At 38.9% G+C, this 19,404-nt stretch overlaps 1 protein-coding gene across 1 annotated transcript; it reads right to left on the reverse strand.

Moving 5' to 3' along the window:
• Positions 1 to 4,377: 4,377 nt before the first annotated feature.
• LOC139463696 (uncharacterized) lies at positions 4,378 to 5,400 on the reverse strand. The gene has a single exon (XM_071244951.1). The coding sequence runs from the start codon at positions 5,398 to 5,400 to the stop codon at positions 4,378 to 4,380; it is 1,023 nt and encodes a 340-aa protein (XP_071101052.1).
• Positions 5,401 to 19,404: the final 14,004 nt, after the last annotated feature.

Consider the following 19,404-nt stretch of genomic DNA (forward strand, 5'->3'; position numbering starts at 1 on the left):
CAATGTCCACACGGCCCAGTACCTAGCCCGCCACCTCGCACCTCTTTAAAGACAGCCAAGTCCTTTGTGGCAGATTCGTCTGATTTCTGCAAGAAGATCTTTCACGTCGCCCAACCAGGCATCTAAATCAGGTATGCGGTTGTCGACCTGTTCACTTACGTACCCCGGGACGAGACCACTGATATCATCAGAACCCGCATTGAGGAAATCCGCCCATCACTAGACACCCATCTAAAGCTGACAACATCATCCGACTCATACCCTGTACATCACTTGGTTGATAACGATGTTAGAACCTACACCGAAACGTCGCTCCTAAATGCAATAGCCTTACTTAGCTTCACTTATACCACTGTGTATACGCTCTATATAATGAACACGTGGAGATGATGATATTCCAGTAAGGTTTGCAATAACATTGTTAAAACCCTTATAGAACCAATAATGTAATACACATGTGAGATTTTGCAATGTTAATAAAAAGGAGGCAGGAAAACACATAACTGTGCCTGTCAGGCAGAACTTGGTATATACCAACTATCAGTAGCAATAATAGAAAAATATAATTGACTACAAGTCCTATATAGATAACACAACAAATGTCATTCTTAAACATGATTTGGCAAAAATTATCAATCTTTCTGGTCAAAATGTTGGCTGGGTTAAATAAAACAAACTTTTGAAATAATAAACACAAATAATGTAATGAATCCACTGGACACTTCAGTCCAAATGTCAAAATATGTTCAAGAATTCATTAAGGGACTTCCTCATATCCAACAGAAAGTTAAGGACATACGGATTGGTCAAGTAATCTATAAATATTGAGAATTATCTTAAATATTGTAAGTTTCGGCCCTCGGATGGTAGCTCAGGGTGATGACGGATGACAAAACTCAGGGATGAAGTTTAAGACGACAGCAGCCATGTTTATTGATGATGGGTGGAATAGGTACATGTTGATAATAACGTGACAGAACGCACACCGGGACCGAGTGGCCAATGTTCCCGGGTTGAGACTCTGTCACTTACCTTCTGGCTGTCTCCCTGACTGACCATGTCAGTCGGGTTTTGTAGAGCGAGGTATTACGTAACGTGTGGCAACGTCATTGTGCCACGTGTATGTATATACGTAAGATCCGGAGACGTCAGGAGGTGTTAATTGAAATTTATAGATAGCGCTGGAGATTAAGGGTCCTGCCCAGAGGGGCTTATGATAAGAGGGGATACGCCGAATGTTTGCTGAATATATTAAACAGACAAAGGGCATAGAATTTCGGTGCACTTGGAAAAATATTGAACCAGTTAGGTATTTAGATAAATGAAATGTTAAATAAGTAGTGAAATGGTTTGCTCTATTTTAAATTAAAGTATTATATGGTTTGCACTACAACAATATCAGAGGTAACATTTCTCATTACTTCAAGTAATTACAAACAAAACATTTACACTGGTAGATCAACAAAAAACACCATCCAGACTGGAACAACGTCTTTGTGTAGTATGTGATGTCTTAAAAGATGAGCAACGTATTGTATAAAATAGAACCACTTAAACAAATAATCCTCAATCATGATAAGGAATGTGGTACACTCTGTTAAAAGGAACAATTCTGAAGATTTTTTTTACCAACAGTTATCCAGATACAATTTCCAAGATCTGATGTCATGTCTACAACTATAAACCAATTCCTTGAATGTACAACATCACCATAGTGTTGCTCATTTCTCCTATTACTTCCATGTCTTTTTAATACACTTGTTTAAAAATGAAATTGTTATAATGTATCTCCTTTGTATGTTGACTGTACTTGTGTGTTTTGTACTTACCGTGCATATATTTTGTAGTTTGTAATAGTGTAATATTGCCACTGTTTCTTAATGGAATTTTACACAATACATATCTCATCTAAACAACTTGATGTATGATAGTTTGTTACAGTTGTGTATAGGGGCACGGTTGACCCAATCGGCCAAGGCGCTGCAATTCTCTATGCATAGTTGTGTCTCTTGGGCACGCCAGAAGAATAAGATATTGTGTTCGAATCCCGGTTCTCCCCCATTTTGTTTCTAGGTCATTTTTAGCTCCTTTAATAACAAAATGAACAAATTGCATGGGTCATTTACATTACGAAACATGGCTAAGACACAGAATGTGACAGGCGATTGGTTTAAAACATATCCAAAATAAGTCACTCTCATTTCATTTTACAGTTTTTAGAGAAATCAAAATGGCCGTTTGCTTCGGTCAAATAAAACCAAACAAATTCGTATACTCATCCAGGTCGGGGAAGAATAAACACGCATCAGTATTACCATTATTGGCCTATACGGAATTTGACTTTTAGGAGTAATATATTAATGATATTAATCACTGGATTGTCTGGTCCAGATTCGATTATTTACAGACCGCCGTCATATAGCTGGAATATTGCTGAGTGCGGCGTTAAACAACAAACCAAGAACCAAGTAAAACTCACTGACTAGATTTGACTTGGAAAATTAATATGAGTGAGTGTGTATGTTTTACCGCCTCTTTTAGCACTATTCCAAACCTGCACTGCGGGGACACCAGACATGTGCTTCACACAGTGTACCCAGGAATCCAAGTCGGGCCATATGCGTGATGAGCACGTGCAATATCTGCCTGGTTATTTCAGAAATCCAATAGGAAAGTCAGTTGGCCCCTCAGCATACAAACTCCCAGATCACACACGTGTGTGGTATGTCGAATGGAGAAGACGTTGTCACTTCAAATCTGCCCGTGCGGTTGACGCTGATTTAGGTTTCCTGCTGTGAATTATCATAAGTGACGACGTTGCTGCCGGCATCAATGTCAAGAACACTGGTGTTGGCAGCTTGTGTTGGCAGCTTGTGTTGGCATCTTGTGTTGGCAGATCGCGGCGTGCCAGGAACGGATGTGTCCACGGAGACGTTTTGAGTTGTCGAGGGTTCGTTATCGTGTCTTGGGTCACCACTTAACCTCACACCCTTTCTCCTTGAAATTCCAAAAAGTATTCACATTAATTGTTCGTGACATATGTACTTTAAAGTCAGGACCACCCAAAAAACGTATGAACTTCTACGGAAAACATTTGTTCATTCTTCCCTTTCCTTGTATATTATCAAATACGTCACGTCACAAAGTAAACAATATTTTAATGAGAGATATTAATGATACAGGATTTTCAGAATATTTCAGTCATTATTTGAAAGCACATTTATGCTTTTACAGACAAAAGTGAGGAAATAAAATGTTTACTAAAATGCTTAAATGAAAAATAATATAAACAATTCATTGACAAATTTTAAATTTTGGAGGGAGTCCGTTAGGCCTACTGCCTTAGAGGCAGGAGTCAAGAAGCTACATGATCGTGAGTTCGATCCCGGTGCACCCTGATTATGTTTATAAGCGTGTCCGTATTATAATCGCGCTCGAGGGTTTCACCAAAGTCTATGACCGGCATCATGTCGGACATTCCTCCCACATTAAGCTGACGCGCCGTGATATAACTGGAATACTGTTCAAAGCGGCTTTAAACTCGTCTCACTCACTCTTCCAAAATGTCAATAGGGGTATTAAGATACTCACATGTACACAGCAAAAGTCACAAGGAGGGCTAAAGTAACACACCCACAGCATATCCAAATGTATATCCAGACACTTGTAACTTGTGCTGAAAATGCAGGATTAGTTTCAATTAAAAATCGAGCTTTAAGTCGCTTTTGTTTACCTGAATGTTTCTGAATATTTGACAAAAAAACATACAGTGGTAAAAGTGGACACGCAAATTACAGACGTTTCTACACAATATGCATGCACAATGCTATTCCATATGGAATGTTGAAATTAAAGTTGTGATGGTTGTTCCAGACAGGTTATCCTTGCGGTCATCGCTTAAAAAACGCATTAAAAATCATTTCACAAGATACTACTATTCAGTACATCTAATGTGTTCAGCGAACAATGGGGTGAATTTTTTTTTTTACCTTTTTAAAAAGAAATAATACGAACGGGGACATAATACGGACAGCCTCCAGATCCATGTCCTGGGATGTGAGGTTTGAGATAAAGACGTACAAGCATTTCCTCTTACAGGAGAATACCAGCACTTTTTTAAGCGAAATTATATTATTTTCCAAAACACCAAGTGTGAACAGTGAAATGTTTGTTTTAATACCCTGGGGACAAATTATTTGTTAACACCATAGTCGCGAACAGATACTTTCTTTGAAAGTTGCACCATTGACTCACCCGTCGTGGTGTAGGTAATGTAAACAGATGTGAAAACATGGCCACATCGAGCGACAAGGGAAACAGGATGTCTACTTGACTGACAGACACACGCGTACAGACACAAACATTCACGTGTTAGATTTAACACATGTTCCCACCTGATGTTAGGGAGCAGCCGGTGTTGTATATCCTGGCTTTACTGTAGCCAAGGACAGTGAACGGGGCATCAGAACGAATGAATATTATTAATAACTGCCGACTGTGAGACGTGAATGTTCCTACTTTGTATCTTGTTCCAGGGACGTTGTCCCAAGCTATTTTGACGTTCACAAGAGTAGATCCGCGATTTTGGGACATTTGAACACGTATATTATGGTTGTCTTCGGCCGTGACTAATTGTAGTGTTCCTCTGCCTGAAAAGTATGCATGTTTCAGGTAGAGCGTCACCGGCGGTATGAGAAAACATCCGTCCATTGCAGGCCCGAAGGAAGATGACCCAACACTACACAACGTGGCCATGACTGGCCTCGTGGTATTGAAGGATATGTTTGTATGCACATTATAATTTTTTCGGAAAATTCCTGTTTCCCCGAACGAGATTGTTGTTCCGTCATTAAACACGATCTGTGTGTCACTGTCCTCGGAAACCACCTGGAGCTGATAGGGCTGAGCAGACAATCTGTAACCACTGTCATCCTTGATCGCTAACACAAACTCTTTTCCATACAGTCTCACAGGGTGTAACTGCTCGTAGGTGGAAAGCGGATATTTGTTTCCAAATGTGTTTCCAAATTTGTATGTGGCACTAAACACAGCTACAGTCTCCACGGACGTTATACGGGTACCGGTGATATTAGACCGAGTTGTTATCGTGGCTGTCTGGTACTGGTCTAGAATCAGTATGAGGGTGTCACCATCACCGTACACCTTGTTGCCATAGGTAACATTTCCTTCCAGTTTGAATGCGACGTCAACAACCGTTTTCTGACTGTGTGTGGCTATCACTATCATGGATGAGTACCCTTCACCGTGAGTACAGGAAGACACGATGTATTTTGTACCAAGTGCAGCAATGGGAAGAGGGGAGTATTCGGTGTACGCCACACCTCCAACGATTACTGTTTCATCGTCTTTTACATGAACAAGAACAGATTTGTCGTCCATACCGTTTGATATATTAATGACACCAGAGACATGAAAGTTGTCAGTGTTGTAGGAACTGAAGTGTCGAGGCCAGACTTGGCCTGTGCGCGGCTTCTGTATCTGCCACTGACACTTCGCCTCTCCACTTGTAGCGTGTATTACTGGGATGGGGCTACTTTCTGTGAAGGTCATCAAATAGGTTTGGCCTGTAAAAAAATATAATGCTTTGAATAAAATGCAGTGACCATTGACGAACAGGTCTTTAGTACCCAACGATCAATATTTAGTTTTTCATTCTTATCTTGTTTTGCATTTGCATACATATACTGAAAGAAACTGTCCTGCCACGTATTGCGTCCATCAATCAGATAGAAAGGGAATGGCAGACAATGGGAATGTATTGACAAGGTCTACGCAACAACGACTACGCAGATGAATTATTCGAAGATGTCGATTAAAAAAAATCATCAATCTTTCAGGACGGAAATAAATGGAAACGGAATAATGAAAATTGAATAAAGGACTCAAATTTACACCAACTCCGAAAAGAAGTACAACTGTAACTGTAAAGAACTGAAAGAAGAGATAACTTACAACTTAGAAATTCAGAAACGTTGTTGAATGCGAATATTCAGAAGACACTTCTCTCGTTCGGAATAATAGCTACTGGTGTGCCAAAAAGGTAAAAGTAAACAATTGGATGAATTTGTAGAACAGATGATATATTATTCTGTACTTCCTAACGTATTGACAAAAAAATCCTTTTCATAAAATGACTGCATTGGAAAAAAACAGCTCCAGGAGAACAATATTTTACTGATAAATTCAATACTGCTTTGAACAGAACATAATTCGTACACCAAAAGTGCAGCTTTGTTTCCACATTACTGTACAGTACCCCTGCGCTATCCCCGCTATTGATGGCGTCATAATCAATGTACCTGTCGCATGACGCCAAATCAGTGCGAATCCCGGTTCGCCGATTATGTTTCTAGGTTTCTCAGCTCCATACCCGTGATCGTGACTTTCACCGAAGTGGTAACCGTCTGAGACCTGCATCACTTCAGGCTTTCCTCCCACATTAAGCTGACACGCCGTGATATGACTCGAATACTGTTAAAAGCGGCGTTAAACCCAATCCACTCACTCACTCATTCATTCATTCTTATCATACCCCATTGTTTACCAACGATAAACAGTAACTTGGCTTGACATGAAATTCAATAAAAATACTAGAAATGAAATCTGAAATTAAATTAAATACAGATTAATTGAGACATTTCCTCGATTTTAATGGTGTGTCAAGAAAGACATTTAGAAGTGATAAACATAAGGAAGAGAATTTATGGATGTCAACGAGGAGTGTATGCTTACTCCTTCATCAGGTGAATGAATGCTTTGAGTCAGAGAGCACATATATGTACATGTAAACACAACAAAAGTAACAAAAGGTGGAAACGTAACAAGAGAAGCCAACAGATAATTGGCGCTGATAGGTGATTAGCAATAGACAATGGAAGCCAACACTATACAGAAATTAGCGCTGATAATGATGGACAACTGGAGGCCAGGACGTAAATTATTACTGATTAGTAATTGGCAATAGACACTAGGCAAACGGGGGGCCGGGGTAATTAGCAGTGATAGGTAAAAGAATTTGCATATTGATATATGCAAGTTGCCTGAAAAATGGGACTGGATTTAGACAAATGAATGAGACTGAAATGTATTAGACTCCTTAATTTAATCTCATCATTTTAATTACGATCTATTTTGATATTATGAAGGTCAAATTAACATATGTAAGTAATAAAATGTTTCCACAATGAATTGATTGGTTCTTCAAACATATAAGAATACTAGAGCCCTTTTCTATGGTACCTATCTATATTGACATAACATGCTGTTCAGCAACGGATAATGACTGTTCAAAACTCATGCATGTGTGATCTAATAGTCAATGTACAATGCAGATATCCATTGGTGTAAAGAGAAAAATGAACAACATTAATTATTTGTTTACGTGGGAATTTGAAAAATCAGACTTAAATAAGGAAACATAAAAAAGCCTAATGAAAATTTAGAATGAGCTTTATCTATATTACAATCATCTGGATGTAGACACTGCAAATGTTCATACATCAGTATAGAGATAATATATTAGTATGGATATATTGTTTTAATTTATAAGAAGAAAAAATTAGTTGGTATAAGTACCCTTGAATATGTATTTACATTTATATGCAGGGAATTTTTTTTATAAATTTCTAATGTTTAAAATTTAAAAAAGAGAATAAAATATGACAAGATAGACACAATTTTTTTTTTATGGATAACAACTTCTTTAATACTGTAAAAGGCGACGTTTCGGTATAGATCCTTATACCTTTGTCAAGCAAGACAAATTGAGATTCAAAGACGGCTGAATGACATCCGATCAAGGCCGACAACTGCAGCTGAACTACGCCAGGCGTTGCACGGCAGTCATCAATGCACATGGCGGACACACGTGATACTGACTTGTGACGCCATGTTCTCAGAGACTAGTGTTGTGTTTCACTTTAAAAAAAATTGACACTTGATGATCAGTTTTGCCAAGTTTCATCTTTTTGATATGTCTCAAAGTATGTTTACAGTGTTTGGTGTCTCATTTATCTATCAATGGTGATGTTTCTTTTGCGGTTCAGTATATATGTGTTGCTTTCAAAATTCACAACATTTAGGCTACTGGCAACTTTACGTTGCATAAGACCTTCACATTTCGCGTACCGCATTGCCTTACCGCTGTACTGAAATGCATGCCTATGATGTAGCCTGCTTGGCGATACTACAACATCGATATGGGTACGAGTACAATGAAAATCTACTCCATTTTTAAAAGTGTGATATTCAAACATCAAGGGCATCACTTTCAGTACCGATTGCAAAGCGTTAACAAAGCGACTGGAATGAACGATCATCTGAATGACTATCTAGTTGTTAACTATACAATGTAATCAGCCGTGGTCATCCCTGATGTATCACTGAATCACGGAACACATATGCCCGGACATGACAATAGATAGATAATTGTTTAGGCGAAAAGATATACTGGTAACTGTCTATAGGTGTCATAGTAACATGTACCGCTCGTATCGCGCATCCCACATGCGCCCTCAGTTTAAGGTTGGACCCATGTAGGAAGCAATAAACTTCACGAATTAAAAACAACAATCGGTCAAACCTACTTGGGTTGTCATTCAAGACATGACGAGGTCGTTTTACGACGATGTCGTATTGTCCACTGTCGAATGACATTATTGAAGGCTCTGTCCATGAGGTTAAAGTGGCGTAAAGTTGTTGTCATCAACCAGTGTTTTTAAGCCAACTCATTGCTGAGTAGTTTTCTAATATTGGCTAGTATTATGCACAACCACCAGTGGCTAAAGTGATGACGTAAATCCTGCTGGGGTATCATGCAGGAAGCAGAGGTTCTGTAAGTCCCCGTGACCCCCGGCGAGGTGGACTAGCCTTGGTTACTGGCGGCCTGTAGCTCGTGTTTTATAACTGTATCCATGATATTCATATGCTCAAATATGTTTCATAAATTGTTTTTAAATATAACTTTGCATGTACGACTCAACATATTAACTTGGTCTCGTCGCTATATGGCTGAAATAATGCCGATGCGACGTTAAATTGTAACGCACGCACTTAAGGTTGGACCGTCCGGGTCAGCGCACCTAGCGGGTTAGTGAAGGGAAGATAAATTGAAAAAGATCACCCATAGTGATCAAACGTAATATGTAATTAATGCCACCTTATTCACACGCCATGCCAAATCAATGAAACGTCATGAACCAATCAGATTTCAACACACATGCTCATTCATTTCGCAATATGTTGCTATCCTTAAATGACACCTGTAATGTCACTCTGTTGTTTAAAAGACTGAATATTTTTCGGGAATGGGTTGTTGTCATGAAGCTGTGCCCCAGAGACCAGGGTGTCATCAAATAAGAATAAAGTTATATTAGTTTTAAACGTGATAAAAACGCCATTCTGACCACGATTGCGATGATTGAAATTGCCATTACTGTGGAAGCTATGAATTATTCTGAGAACAGCCTTCACTTGATGACTGAACCTTGTGTACTACATCATAATTGTCTGACACCTCAACGACTTCTGACAACTTCCACACTTTCTGAGCTGACAAGAGAATTTTCAAATCAGGTGGCATATTATCCCTGATCTCTTCTAACACCATTACATCTCTAAACTCAGACAATTCACTATTAGACTCAGAATACGTCCACTTATCAAGCAAATTGCCCTTCTAACAATAAACACAGTGTTACTTTCAGAACCTGCTTTATTGAGACCTCACTTTTAACGTCATAAGCCCCGAGAACTGCCGACTTCACTTGTTGGATAACTCCTAATGTTGCCTTCCCTTTAAACTTGGACAGAACGAGAATATGCTGATATTCCTACAATAATGTATCGTGACTCTATAAGTTGTCTGACTTCTTTAAGTTGAGCTCATGTTGTAACCATATTTCTCTCTGAGCCTCCGACTGTCTTTGTTTCCTCTAATTCTAGTTCGCTCAACTCTAACTGCTATGCAAAAGGCAGACCTGCTCTGTTGGTATCAGTTACAACCTCGTCCTGATTCACCTCTACCTTGATAGAATCCGACCGAACTCATTAGCAAGGATGTACATCTACTTGAACATTAACTGAAAAGTTCAACAATTCACCCTTATAAGCCCTCTTAATCATACGAGCTACCATGAATACTGCCGTACAACTGATACGCAAATTCAACCATTAAAATAGGTTTGGCACAATAATAACCTTCTCATCATAAACTAGAGCTATCCCGGACGAGCCCCTAATAACACGAGCCCTGTGCCCCAGAGGCCAGGGTGTCATTAAATAAGAATAAAGTTAAAAATAGAAAACGCGGTAACAGTTTTGTTAAAATCAGCTAAATGTCACTAAAGAAGACAATCCAAAGGATCACTGTACAAATTGACTCTGACCATGATCACTGATTAATCACCCATGAACAAATAAACAAGCTGATTAGCTAAGCAACTGAATAACAGCTATTACTAGGCATAGCTAAATCAACACTCTGACAACTTCTTTGAGAGGCATTTAGAAGTTGGAGTACTAACTAAGGATAAGATATATCGATGAATAACTTCTTTATTACAATTAAGAGCGACGTTTTGGTGTATGGTGTAACACCCTTATCAAGCAAGTACATCGCACCGAAACGTCGCTCCTAAAGGACACTCCGGTTCTCGATAAATATCTTCTATTGCCAAAACGAATAGCAATTCCAATACTACGATTTCGAACCTGTAATCATAATTTACCTAATGAGACTGGTCGATGGAAAAATATTCCAAAGGAAAATAGAACTTGTAAATTATGTAATTCCCCATCTATTGCTGATGAATTTCACTACTTATTCAGATGTAATTATTTTAAAAGAGAGAGGCGAACATTTCTCTCACCATATTATACTGAATGGCCAAATATTATAAAATTTGTAAAACTCTTATCAACAACAAACACACAGGATCTAAAAAAATTATCGAGATTCATTGTAAAAATGTCCATTAGTATTAAAAATGCTAGGTAATCACATATTGTTATTAATTGCCATCTTGTCTGCTTTTTGTACATATGCATAATTATTTATTGTAATATGCTCTTGTACCACCTTTTGTGGTTTCTGAGAATAAACTGATTCTGATTCTGATTCCTAATTGTAATAAAGAAGTTGTTCATCCATATATCTTATCCTGACTTAACACTCTGACAGGACAATCGGCAAGACGCACAGACAGCCAATTAAGCCGGGTCTATTAGGGGCCTATTCAGAGGGACAATTAAGATCAGACAAAAACGCCTGAATAAAAGATTAGTCTTATAGTCTTATAGTCGCTTAGACTGAGGAAGGAAATTCGAGACTTCCCCAAAATACAGTTACCTACAGAGTATCTAGACTCACAGCAATAAAAATGTACTTGTACCAAAAGGGTAACTTGACTCTTAATTACGAAAAGGTACTTGACCTAAACTAGACAGTTCCGGGAAAATTGAGGCAAGACAAGACAGACATGACAAGATTTATTCAGTAATTAGGGCTCCAGCCTATAACACAATAATATATACGTGTTATATAACCTGCATGCATGTAGGCATGCGATGTATGTAGCCATGATTATGACACAAGTCATGTTTATAAATAAATACAGTCAAATACTTATGCTTAAACAACCAAAGGTTCTTCTTTTACTTTTATACTTCTAACTTTTAGCAAAAACTTTCCAATAGATATTATGATATTTTTATCTGTTGATGACATTAATGATAAGGATGTTAACTAATTTGAGCAATGTGTTAAATATTGTGGCTGATATTTATTTCTGACAGTCTGATATCTTAGGCATATATTGAGAACATGATATGCATCTTCAATAAAGGATTTCTCAAGGGAATTGCAGAAGATACAGAGTTTTGAGATGTCTACCTGTTTCAACTGCAAATTATTGCATCCGAAATTTGTAAATAGTTATTATTACGCGGATCGGAATGTCATAAGAATTAGTGGCTTATGCTTGCCTTTTAATAGCCACAGCCACGAGTTACGAATACCATAGCTTGCACGTGCAATTTCCTTTACTGTTTTCCTCCATGACATTTTTGAACAAATGTGAAATCAAAATGCCGTTTAAGACATTGCAAATCGGCAATGGCTGTGTTTTGATGCACCGTTTGTCGAATATCAGGCCATCAACATTTTCCAATAACATATATCCAATTTATATACCGGATTTTTTGTGTAGTCAGGTTTAATAAACTACATACTGCCTGTGCGTTTCCTTTTTTTGAAGAGAGTAAGTTTATACATTGGAAAAAAAATGTAAATCGCCCATATCCACATTTTTTCAAATGATTATTTAAAGGTAGTGCGGTTATGAGGGTGATTTGCTTCTGGTCAGTCGAGAGTCATACGTAATTTCATCTTACTATCTGTATCATAACCGGAGGTTATAGTAACGTCGAACAAAAAGTCTCATCATTTGTTATCTCTACAGCTGATTCTTCTATTATGAATCGCCACATTTCGAAACTCTAGGAATAAACTCACCTGAGTCGATTTTAGAGGACTTATCTAGTTTGGTTATTCTTTTGCATTGACAATTTATTTATTAATGAAGTGGGTCGATGTTTCTGCTGGCAGACTGAAGTAAAGGAGTTTCTTCATAAAGTCAAAAGCATTTATCTATGCTGAGTTAACTACAACAGAAATGTTTGGGCCGGGACTGTAAAATTGCGCCCCACTGTCTTCCAAGACGAATATCGGGCGGTCGGGTAGCCTAGTGGTTAAAGCGTTCGCTCGTCACGCCGAAGACCTAGGTTCGATTCCCGACATGGGTACAATGTGGGAGGCCCGTTTCTGGTGTCCCCCGCCGTCATATTGCTGAAATATTGCCAAAAGCGGTGTAAAACCATACTCACTCACTCCATTCATATAATGTCCATAGCTCTTTGCCCTTCACGCAAGCGGCATAAAACAATCATCAAGACATCGTTTAAAAAATTCTTCAACATGTTTCCGCATATTTGTACTAAGTTCCTAAACTATTGTTCCCATAGAAATCCCCTGTGTTTGTGCAAAAAAAACACCTTAATTAAAATTCAATGTATTCTTAGATACAATCAGATCTAGCGCTCCTGATATGAAATCGTCGGAGATGTCTCGGGAATTCCATCCCCGTATGTTTTTCAACCAGTACTGTATAGCTTCTAATCCTAAATCCTTGTCAATATTACATGTATTATAATACTACATTATACATGTACGTACTACTGTGTGGTTTCTGCTTAGGACATTTACACAGGAAATCTGTCATCTTTAAATAACTGTTTAAATGTTTTCAAAGAGGTCTTAGAATAACGTCAATGAAATTAATGTAAGTCTTTGAGTGCGACTGGTCCTCCAGCAATTGACCGAAAAGTAAGATGTCCAGGACACTACAGTGTTTCCCTATTTATTTATTTCCGCTTGTCTAGTCTTACTTTGATGATTTTTAAAAAATATATGAAACGTTAACACCAAAGAGTAATCACATAATCTGCCCAAATAGATCCATTTATGTTAAAGGCAAAATTCTGGGGACAATTTTGTGAATGGGTCACTGAACGTCAGTGATAACACCAGGTGTTCGCGTCAATTACTCATGACATTAACATATTTTCCTCAATCTTTTTAAAAAAATGTTTTGTTGAGAGTTAAAACTTAATATGACGTTCACGAACATATCTGGCATCATATCAAGTACTAAGGATGGCATTCGCACACACAACACTGCATATTGATAGCGTCTTGATGACAATAATTATTGTATCCATGTAATACATTATTCAATTATTGCTGGCTTTTAAGAGAGAAAATACAATACGTACCTATGTTAAGCGTTGACACTGAAGCCTTTTGAGAGAAATTGTAGCCATATTTACGAAATATCCCTTCATGAAAAGACAGTATTGTAAATGGGCTTTCAGAGGAGATAAACACGTGACCGCTGGAAGGTGTCTCAGCTGTGGCCACTCTGTATTTAGAACCAGGGACATCTTGCCAATCTACAAGAAACGTATCCATTTGAGGTGTCTCTATTTCAAGGTTAGCAGGTTTCTCAATCAGTATCTTCACACGTTGATGACGATCGAAAAAGGTGTGCATTCTTTTCAGGTAAGTCGTCACAGGAGGAATGATGACAAAGCCAGGTTTGATATTTCCTGTGCTTCCAAGTGTTATTGTGATTGGTCTGTTGGATTTAAGATGAAGAGTCTCGTTCCGTCCCAGGGACCGTTGATAGAAATAACTGTTACCCACAATGATTGTTTCAGCACCACTGATTATGAGCTGGGTATCACTGTGCTCAGTGCTGACGCACATAAAGAACATGTCATAATTGTCATCAACAGCCACCACATACTCCTCATGGCCATAGTGTCCAACAGGCAGTAGCTGATCATACATGTCATATAATTCGTCACGGGCTCCTAGTCCACTGTACACTGCTACAGTCTGGGTACTGGTTATGACGGTTCCACGGAAATCACAGTTGCCAGTTACCATTAGTGTTTGATACGGACCAAGGACAAGTGACATACTATCACCGTCCCGATTCACTATTCCTCTGACAATCACGCTCCCGTTTGTCATTCTGAAGGCAATGTCAAGATCTGTGCTTTGGTTGTGTGTGACAACGAGTAGCATCGAATCGAAAGTTCCACTGGAAACAGATAGAGAAGGTATAAAATACCTGGTTCCAAGAGCAGATATTGGAAGAGGAGCCATTACCTCTTTGCATTGTACAGTCACTGTTATGTCAGAATCACTTCCTGCTGCGATGATTGCTTTATTTTCTATAGCATATGTTGCTACCATCTTGTCGTTGATGTGGCTTGTTATAAAGCTACCAGAATATAGTTGCATGGCTCTTTTATACATGTAGTGTGGATACAGGATTTCTAACAGACCTCCAGTCGCTCCAGCGGACGCATCAATCTTACAGTTAAGTTGTCTATGAGCCACAGCCACCAAGTAGTCCTCACCTATTAAGGTTAAAATAAAAGGCAGTGATCAAAGTCGCATTTTGGAGTTGATTTGTAAACCTTGAGCCAGCCATACACACAGTTTGCATGCTTCAAGATCGACATAGTAAGCTAGTGAGTTTAATGCGGCTTTCAACAGTATTATCATATCATGGCGTGTCAGGATAGTCAGAAGTAATGTAGGCTTAGACGTTTTCTTATTTGGTATGGTATGGTGCTAACAAACACAGGTATGTCAGCTGGGCGAATCAGCGATTCAAACCAACGACCAAAGGTTTCTGATAAGTCTAAGAAAGGCAACTCTGCGGAGTGAATTGCGGCGCCATAGACGACTGGTCCATCCGTGCCCCAAAAAACAATTATGAAGATCGACTGAGTGAGTGAATGCCTGTTGTTTGCGGAGGATGCCTATCAGTAAACATTAGGTCCTCGTTAGTCAGTTGTGAGCGAGTGAGTGAGTTGGGTTTAACGTCACTTTTAACAGTATTCCACTTATATCGCGGCGTGTCAGACTAATGTGGGAGGAAAGCCCGAATTGATGCAGGTCTCAGACGTTTACAGACAGTTTTTTTTATCTGCATTAAAGGCCACGTGACCTAAAGTACAAAACTGTTTACATCATAATTTTGGGTTACTACATGAAGATATACAGACTGAAATAAACAAAATTACTTATTAAGAGGAACAGTCCTTAAAAAGACGTGTTAAGAACTTGGTAAATGGCAATAATACATTACTATCTGGCGAAGTACACAGGTTTTTAAGTGAATAATATTACGCATTTGACAATTTAGGTAATAACGATTTACGCTCATCCACATAATGTTTACAGACATATACAACATGAAGTTCACCTTCAGTTACGTTGCAATGTTCACCCAAAACATTATCATCAGTAATTGTTGATACACCACTACGAAGATGCTGAACACCCAAACAATTACAGCCAATGCTAAACTTTGTTAATAGATGTTTGTACTCCCAGGGCATTTGAAGAGACAAATATGTTTCACAATCTAACAATGATTTCTGAGTCGAAGGAGGCTTGCCATTCTTGCAAAGAACAGTTGTAACTCTTTTTTAAAACTGGGTAATAAATAGCTTTGGATCACCAAAAAACGTTCGGTGGGCCATTTCTATGCTTTCCCTTCTTTGGTAGCCCCAGATGTCGCAACCATAAAACAAAATCGGTACAATTTTCTTATCAAATACGTAAAACGAATCTTTAGGAGTAAATTCCAGTCTCCTGATCAGGGATTTCACTGGCCACAGTGCTTTAGAAGTCTGTTCAGAAAGTGTTTTACATGCTCTGGTCCAAATGAGTTTTGGCGTTATAATTAAGCCTAGATATTATCAGTGTCAATTTGATTACCATAAAAATACCTATTATATATTTTGATAAATGGCCACCCATTTTAAAAACAATAATGTTACTCTTATCAGTATTAATTTCCATTTCCCATTTTTGGGAGTAAACAAATAAAGCATCAAGACGCCTCTGGAGCTTATTACACATTATCAGCAGCAAGAACCAAAGTCATCAGCAAATAGAGGTGCAATTATATTAAGCATGTGTTCAGATATAAATCCATCATCAAATTTACCTCAATATGCTACAAGTTCACTGATAAAAAGAGAAAATAGCACGGGGCTTAAGGTACACCCTTGTTTCACACCACAAGAACACACAAAATAATCTGTTAATTTCTTACCATAGTTATATGTTACAGTAGCTTTTACACTTTCATACATACTTTTGATGACTGTGAAAAGTTTACCATGAATACCATTTTGAAGCATAACATACACAAGCTTTTATCTGTTTGCTATATCAAATGCCTTACGAAAGCCAATGGAGGCAAATACTCTACTATTTTGACGTGAAATATACCTTTGCACTACAGAGTTGAGGATAAAAATGCTATCGATAGTAGAGTTATCTTTCTTAAATCCTCCTTGATATTCACCAATAATTCCATGTATATCAAGATTTTTTTCAAAACGTTTGCACGGGTATGGTGCTGACAAACTTAGAAACCTAATTAGGGCGAACCCACAACCACAGGTTTCTGGCGTGACCAAGGGACGCAACTCTGCACAGCGAATCGCGGAGCCTCAGACGACTTGCCATTCGTGTCCCCCGGCAGTTGTGACAAACATTGGGTTCCACCGACCAAGTGTGCTCTGTAATCTGCACGTTGTCACATTGACATGCATATTGAGTTATTTTGTTATTTGTTTGACGCTGTTTCAACCAATATTCTAGGAATATCACGGCGGGGAGACTAGAAATGGGCTTCAAACATTGTGCCAATTTGCGTAATTGAATCCGGGCCTTCAGCTTGTCAAGCGAGCCAAATCCGGGGCGGTCGGGTAACCTAGTGGTTGAAGCGTTCGCTCGTCACGCCGAAGACCCGGGTTCGATTCCCGACATGGGTACAATGTGTGAAGCCCATTTCTGGTGTCCCCCGCCGTGATATTGCTGAATATTGCTAAAAGCGGCGTAAAACCATACTCAGTCAGTCAGTATTACAAATCCAAACACAAAGATGCTTATAAATAACTGTATATTCTTGCGTCACTTCTAACAATTTACAGCACCTCTTAAAACACTACAAGAGCATATATATATATATATTTCAATTTATGCCATTAAGATACACATGAACATAAAGAAACACATGAACTACTCCATGAACATAAACAAAAGTTCCGTGTGCAAAAGAAACGTAAATATATTGGGTCAAAAAACAAAAACCGTAGGTTTTTTTGAAGATGATATCCAGACATTGTCTTTGATGTCATTTGTTATTTCCCATTTGTCATCTTCAGTGGTATCTACTTCTCATTTTCTGTATGAACTGCTATTGTAAATAAAAGCGAAAGATCATATCCATATTCATAAGAAATCGCTGCCTGAGTCGATTGTACGATTCCGACTTTATCGTGAGCATCGTGTGTATGAATCACTATCAAATAGTTATGATAGCAGGTGTTCGCGAAATGGTGAGCGTATCCTGCCCCACCGGGGGCACCCAGGCAAAGGCACATGCAAAGGCAAGTCAATTGTTCACCTGAAAAAACAACACACGGGATCATATTGTACAAGTCAAAGTATTGAATTGTATCGCACATGTTAAACAATGTTCCAGTTCCGGTGGCCCGGAATCCTTGTAAGTTTGACCTATACAATGCTGGGCCGAATATCGTGACAAGCGTTTAGGAGGCTCTTCCTCAGCATTCTGTTTTGCAAAATATCATGAGTATAAACCTCATGCCTTGACTGACAACCCACGTCGGCACAGCCTATTGTTGATTGTCATAGTCATGATGTGGGTAAACAGAACATGGGTTCCCAAACTACCCCACCATGGCTGGGTTACCAGGAAATGATAGCTAGGTATAAAGCACTGTTTTGGTGTCAAATATTTAAAAAAAACCATAAGGATGACTTGATTTGTTTGTTTTTGAACACTCAGCAATATTCCAGCTACTTGACGGCGGACTTTGCATACTCAGGTCCGGGCCAGACTTTTCGGTGATCGATATTGCGAGCAACGATCCACGCTGTCACGCAATCTGCCGAGCTTCTGAGCTTGACCACCGGATCCACTGAGTCGCCCTACAGGAATGAAATAGAATACAATGGTATAGAGAGTGAACATCATAGGTCCCAACACAGAGACTTGCTGACTTGCTGACGTCCTCCAGCTGATTGGTAAAGAGGGGGAACATCATGGGTCTCCAGACAGAGACTTGCTGACTGTGATTGACGTCCTCCAGCTGATTGGTAGAGAGTGCGAACATCATGTGTCCCAACACAGAGCCTTGCTGACTGTGATTGACGTCCTCCAGCTGATTGGTATAGAGTGTGAACATCATGGTTACCAACACAGAGACTTGCTAACTGTGATTGACGTCCTCCAGCTGATTGGTATAGAGTGTGAACATCATGGGTCCAAACACAGAGACTTGCTAACTGTGATCGACGTCGTCGATCCGCCTTGATGTTACGACAGCTGACAGATTTCTTGTCAGCACAAATTCAATATTAAGTCTGAGAGAAATTAATCCAGTGATAAGGCATCAATCGATCTTCGACTCTTAACACTCTCTCGTATAATGTCCGACTGTTGAGTGATGGTCCTTTCAATAGTTTGACCACTCTTGTGAGTCGCTGAAGACATGTTGTATTAAGCCATTTGCTCTAGAGTAGCAATACACTTGTCAACATCAGGCTCGTTCAGCTCAACGAAATAAATCTCACATAATAACAAGCGACGCTTTCTTGGTATTTAACATCTCAATAAGCAATATGGAGTCATGAACTTGAGGCATGGTTCCAATGAACAGAACACAACAGACATGAAGCGGAATTCAATATTGAAATTCTGCCTG

This window comes from Haliotis cracherodii, unplaced genomic scaffold (genome assembly GCF_022045235.1).
Source record: "Haliotis cracherodii isolate W230 unplaced genomic scaffold, xgHalCrac1.p SCAF_16, whole genome shotgun sequence".
NCBI classification, from domain to species: Eukaryota; Metazoa; Mollusca; class Gastropoda; order Lepetellida; family Haliotidae; genus Haliotis; species Haliotis cracherodii.

Excerpts from the sequence above, each read along its gene's own strand:
- LOC139463696 (XM_071244951.1), bottom strand. The coding sequence starts at position 5,400 with ATGGACGACAAATCTGTTCTTGTTCATGTAAAAGACGATGAAACAGTA.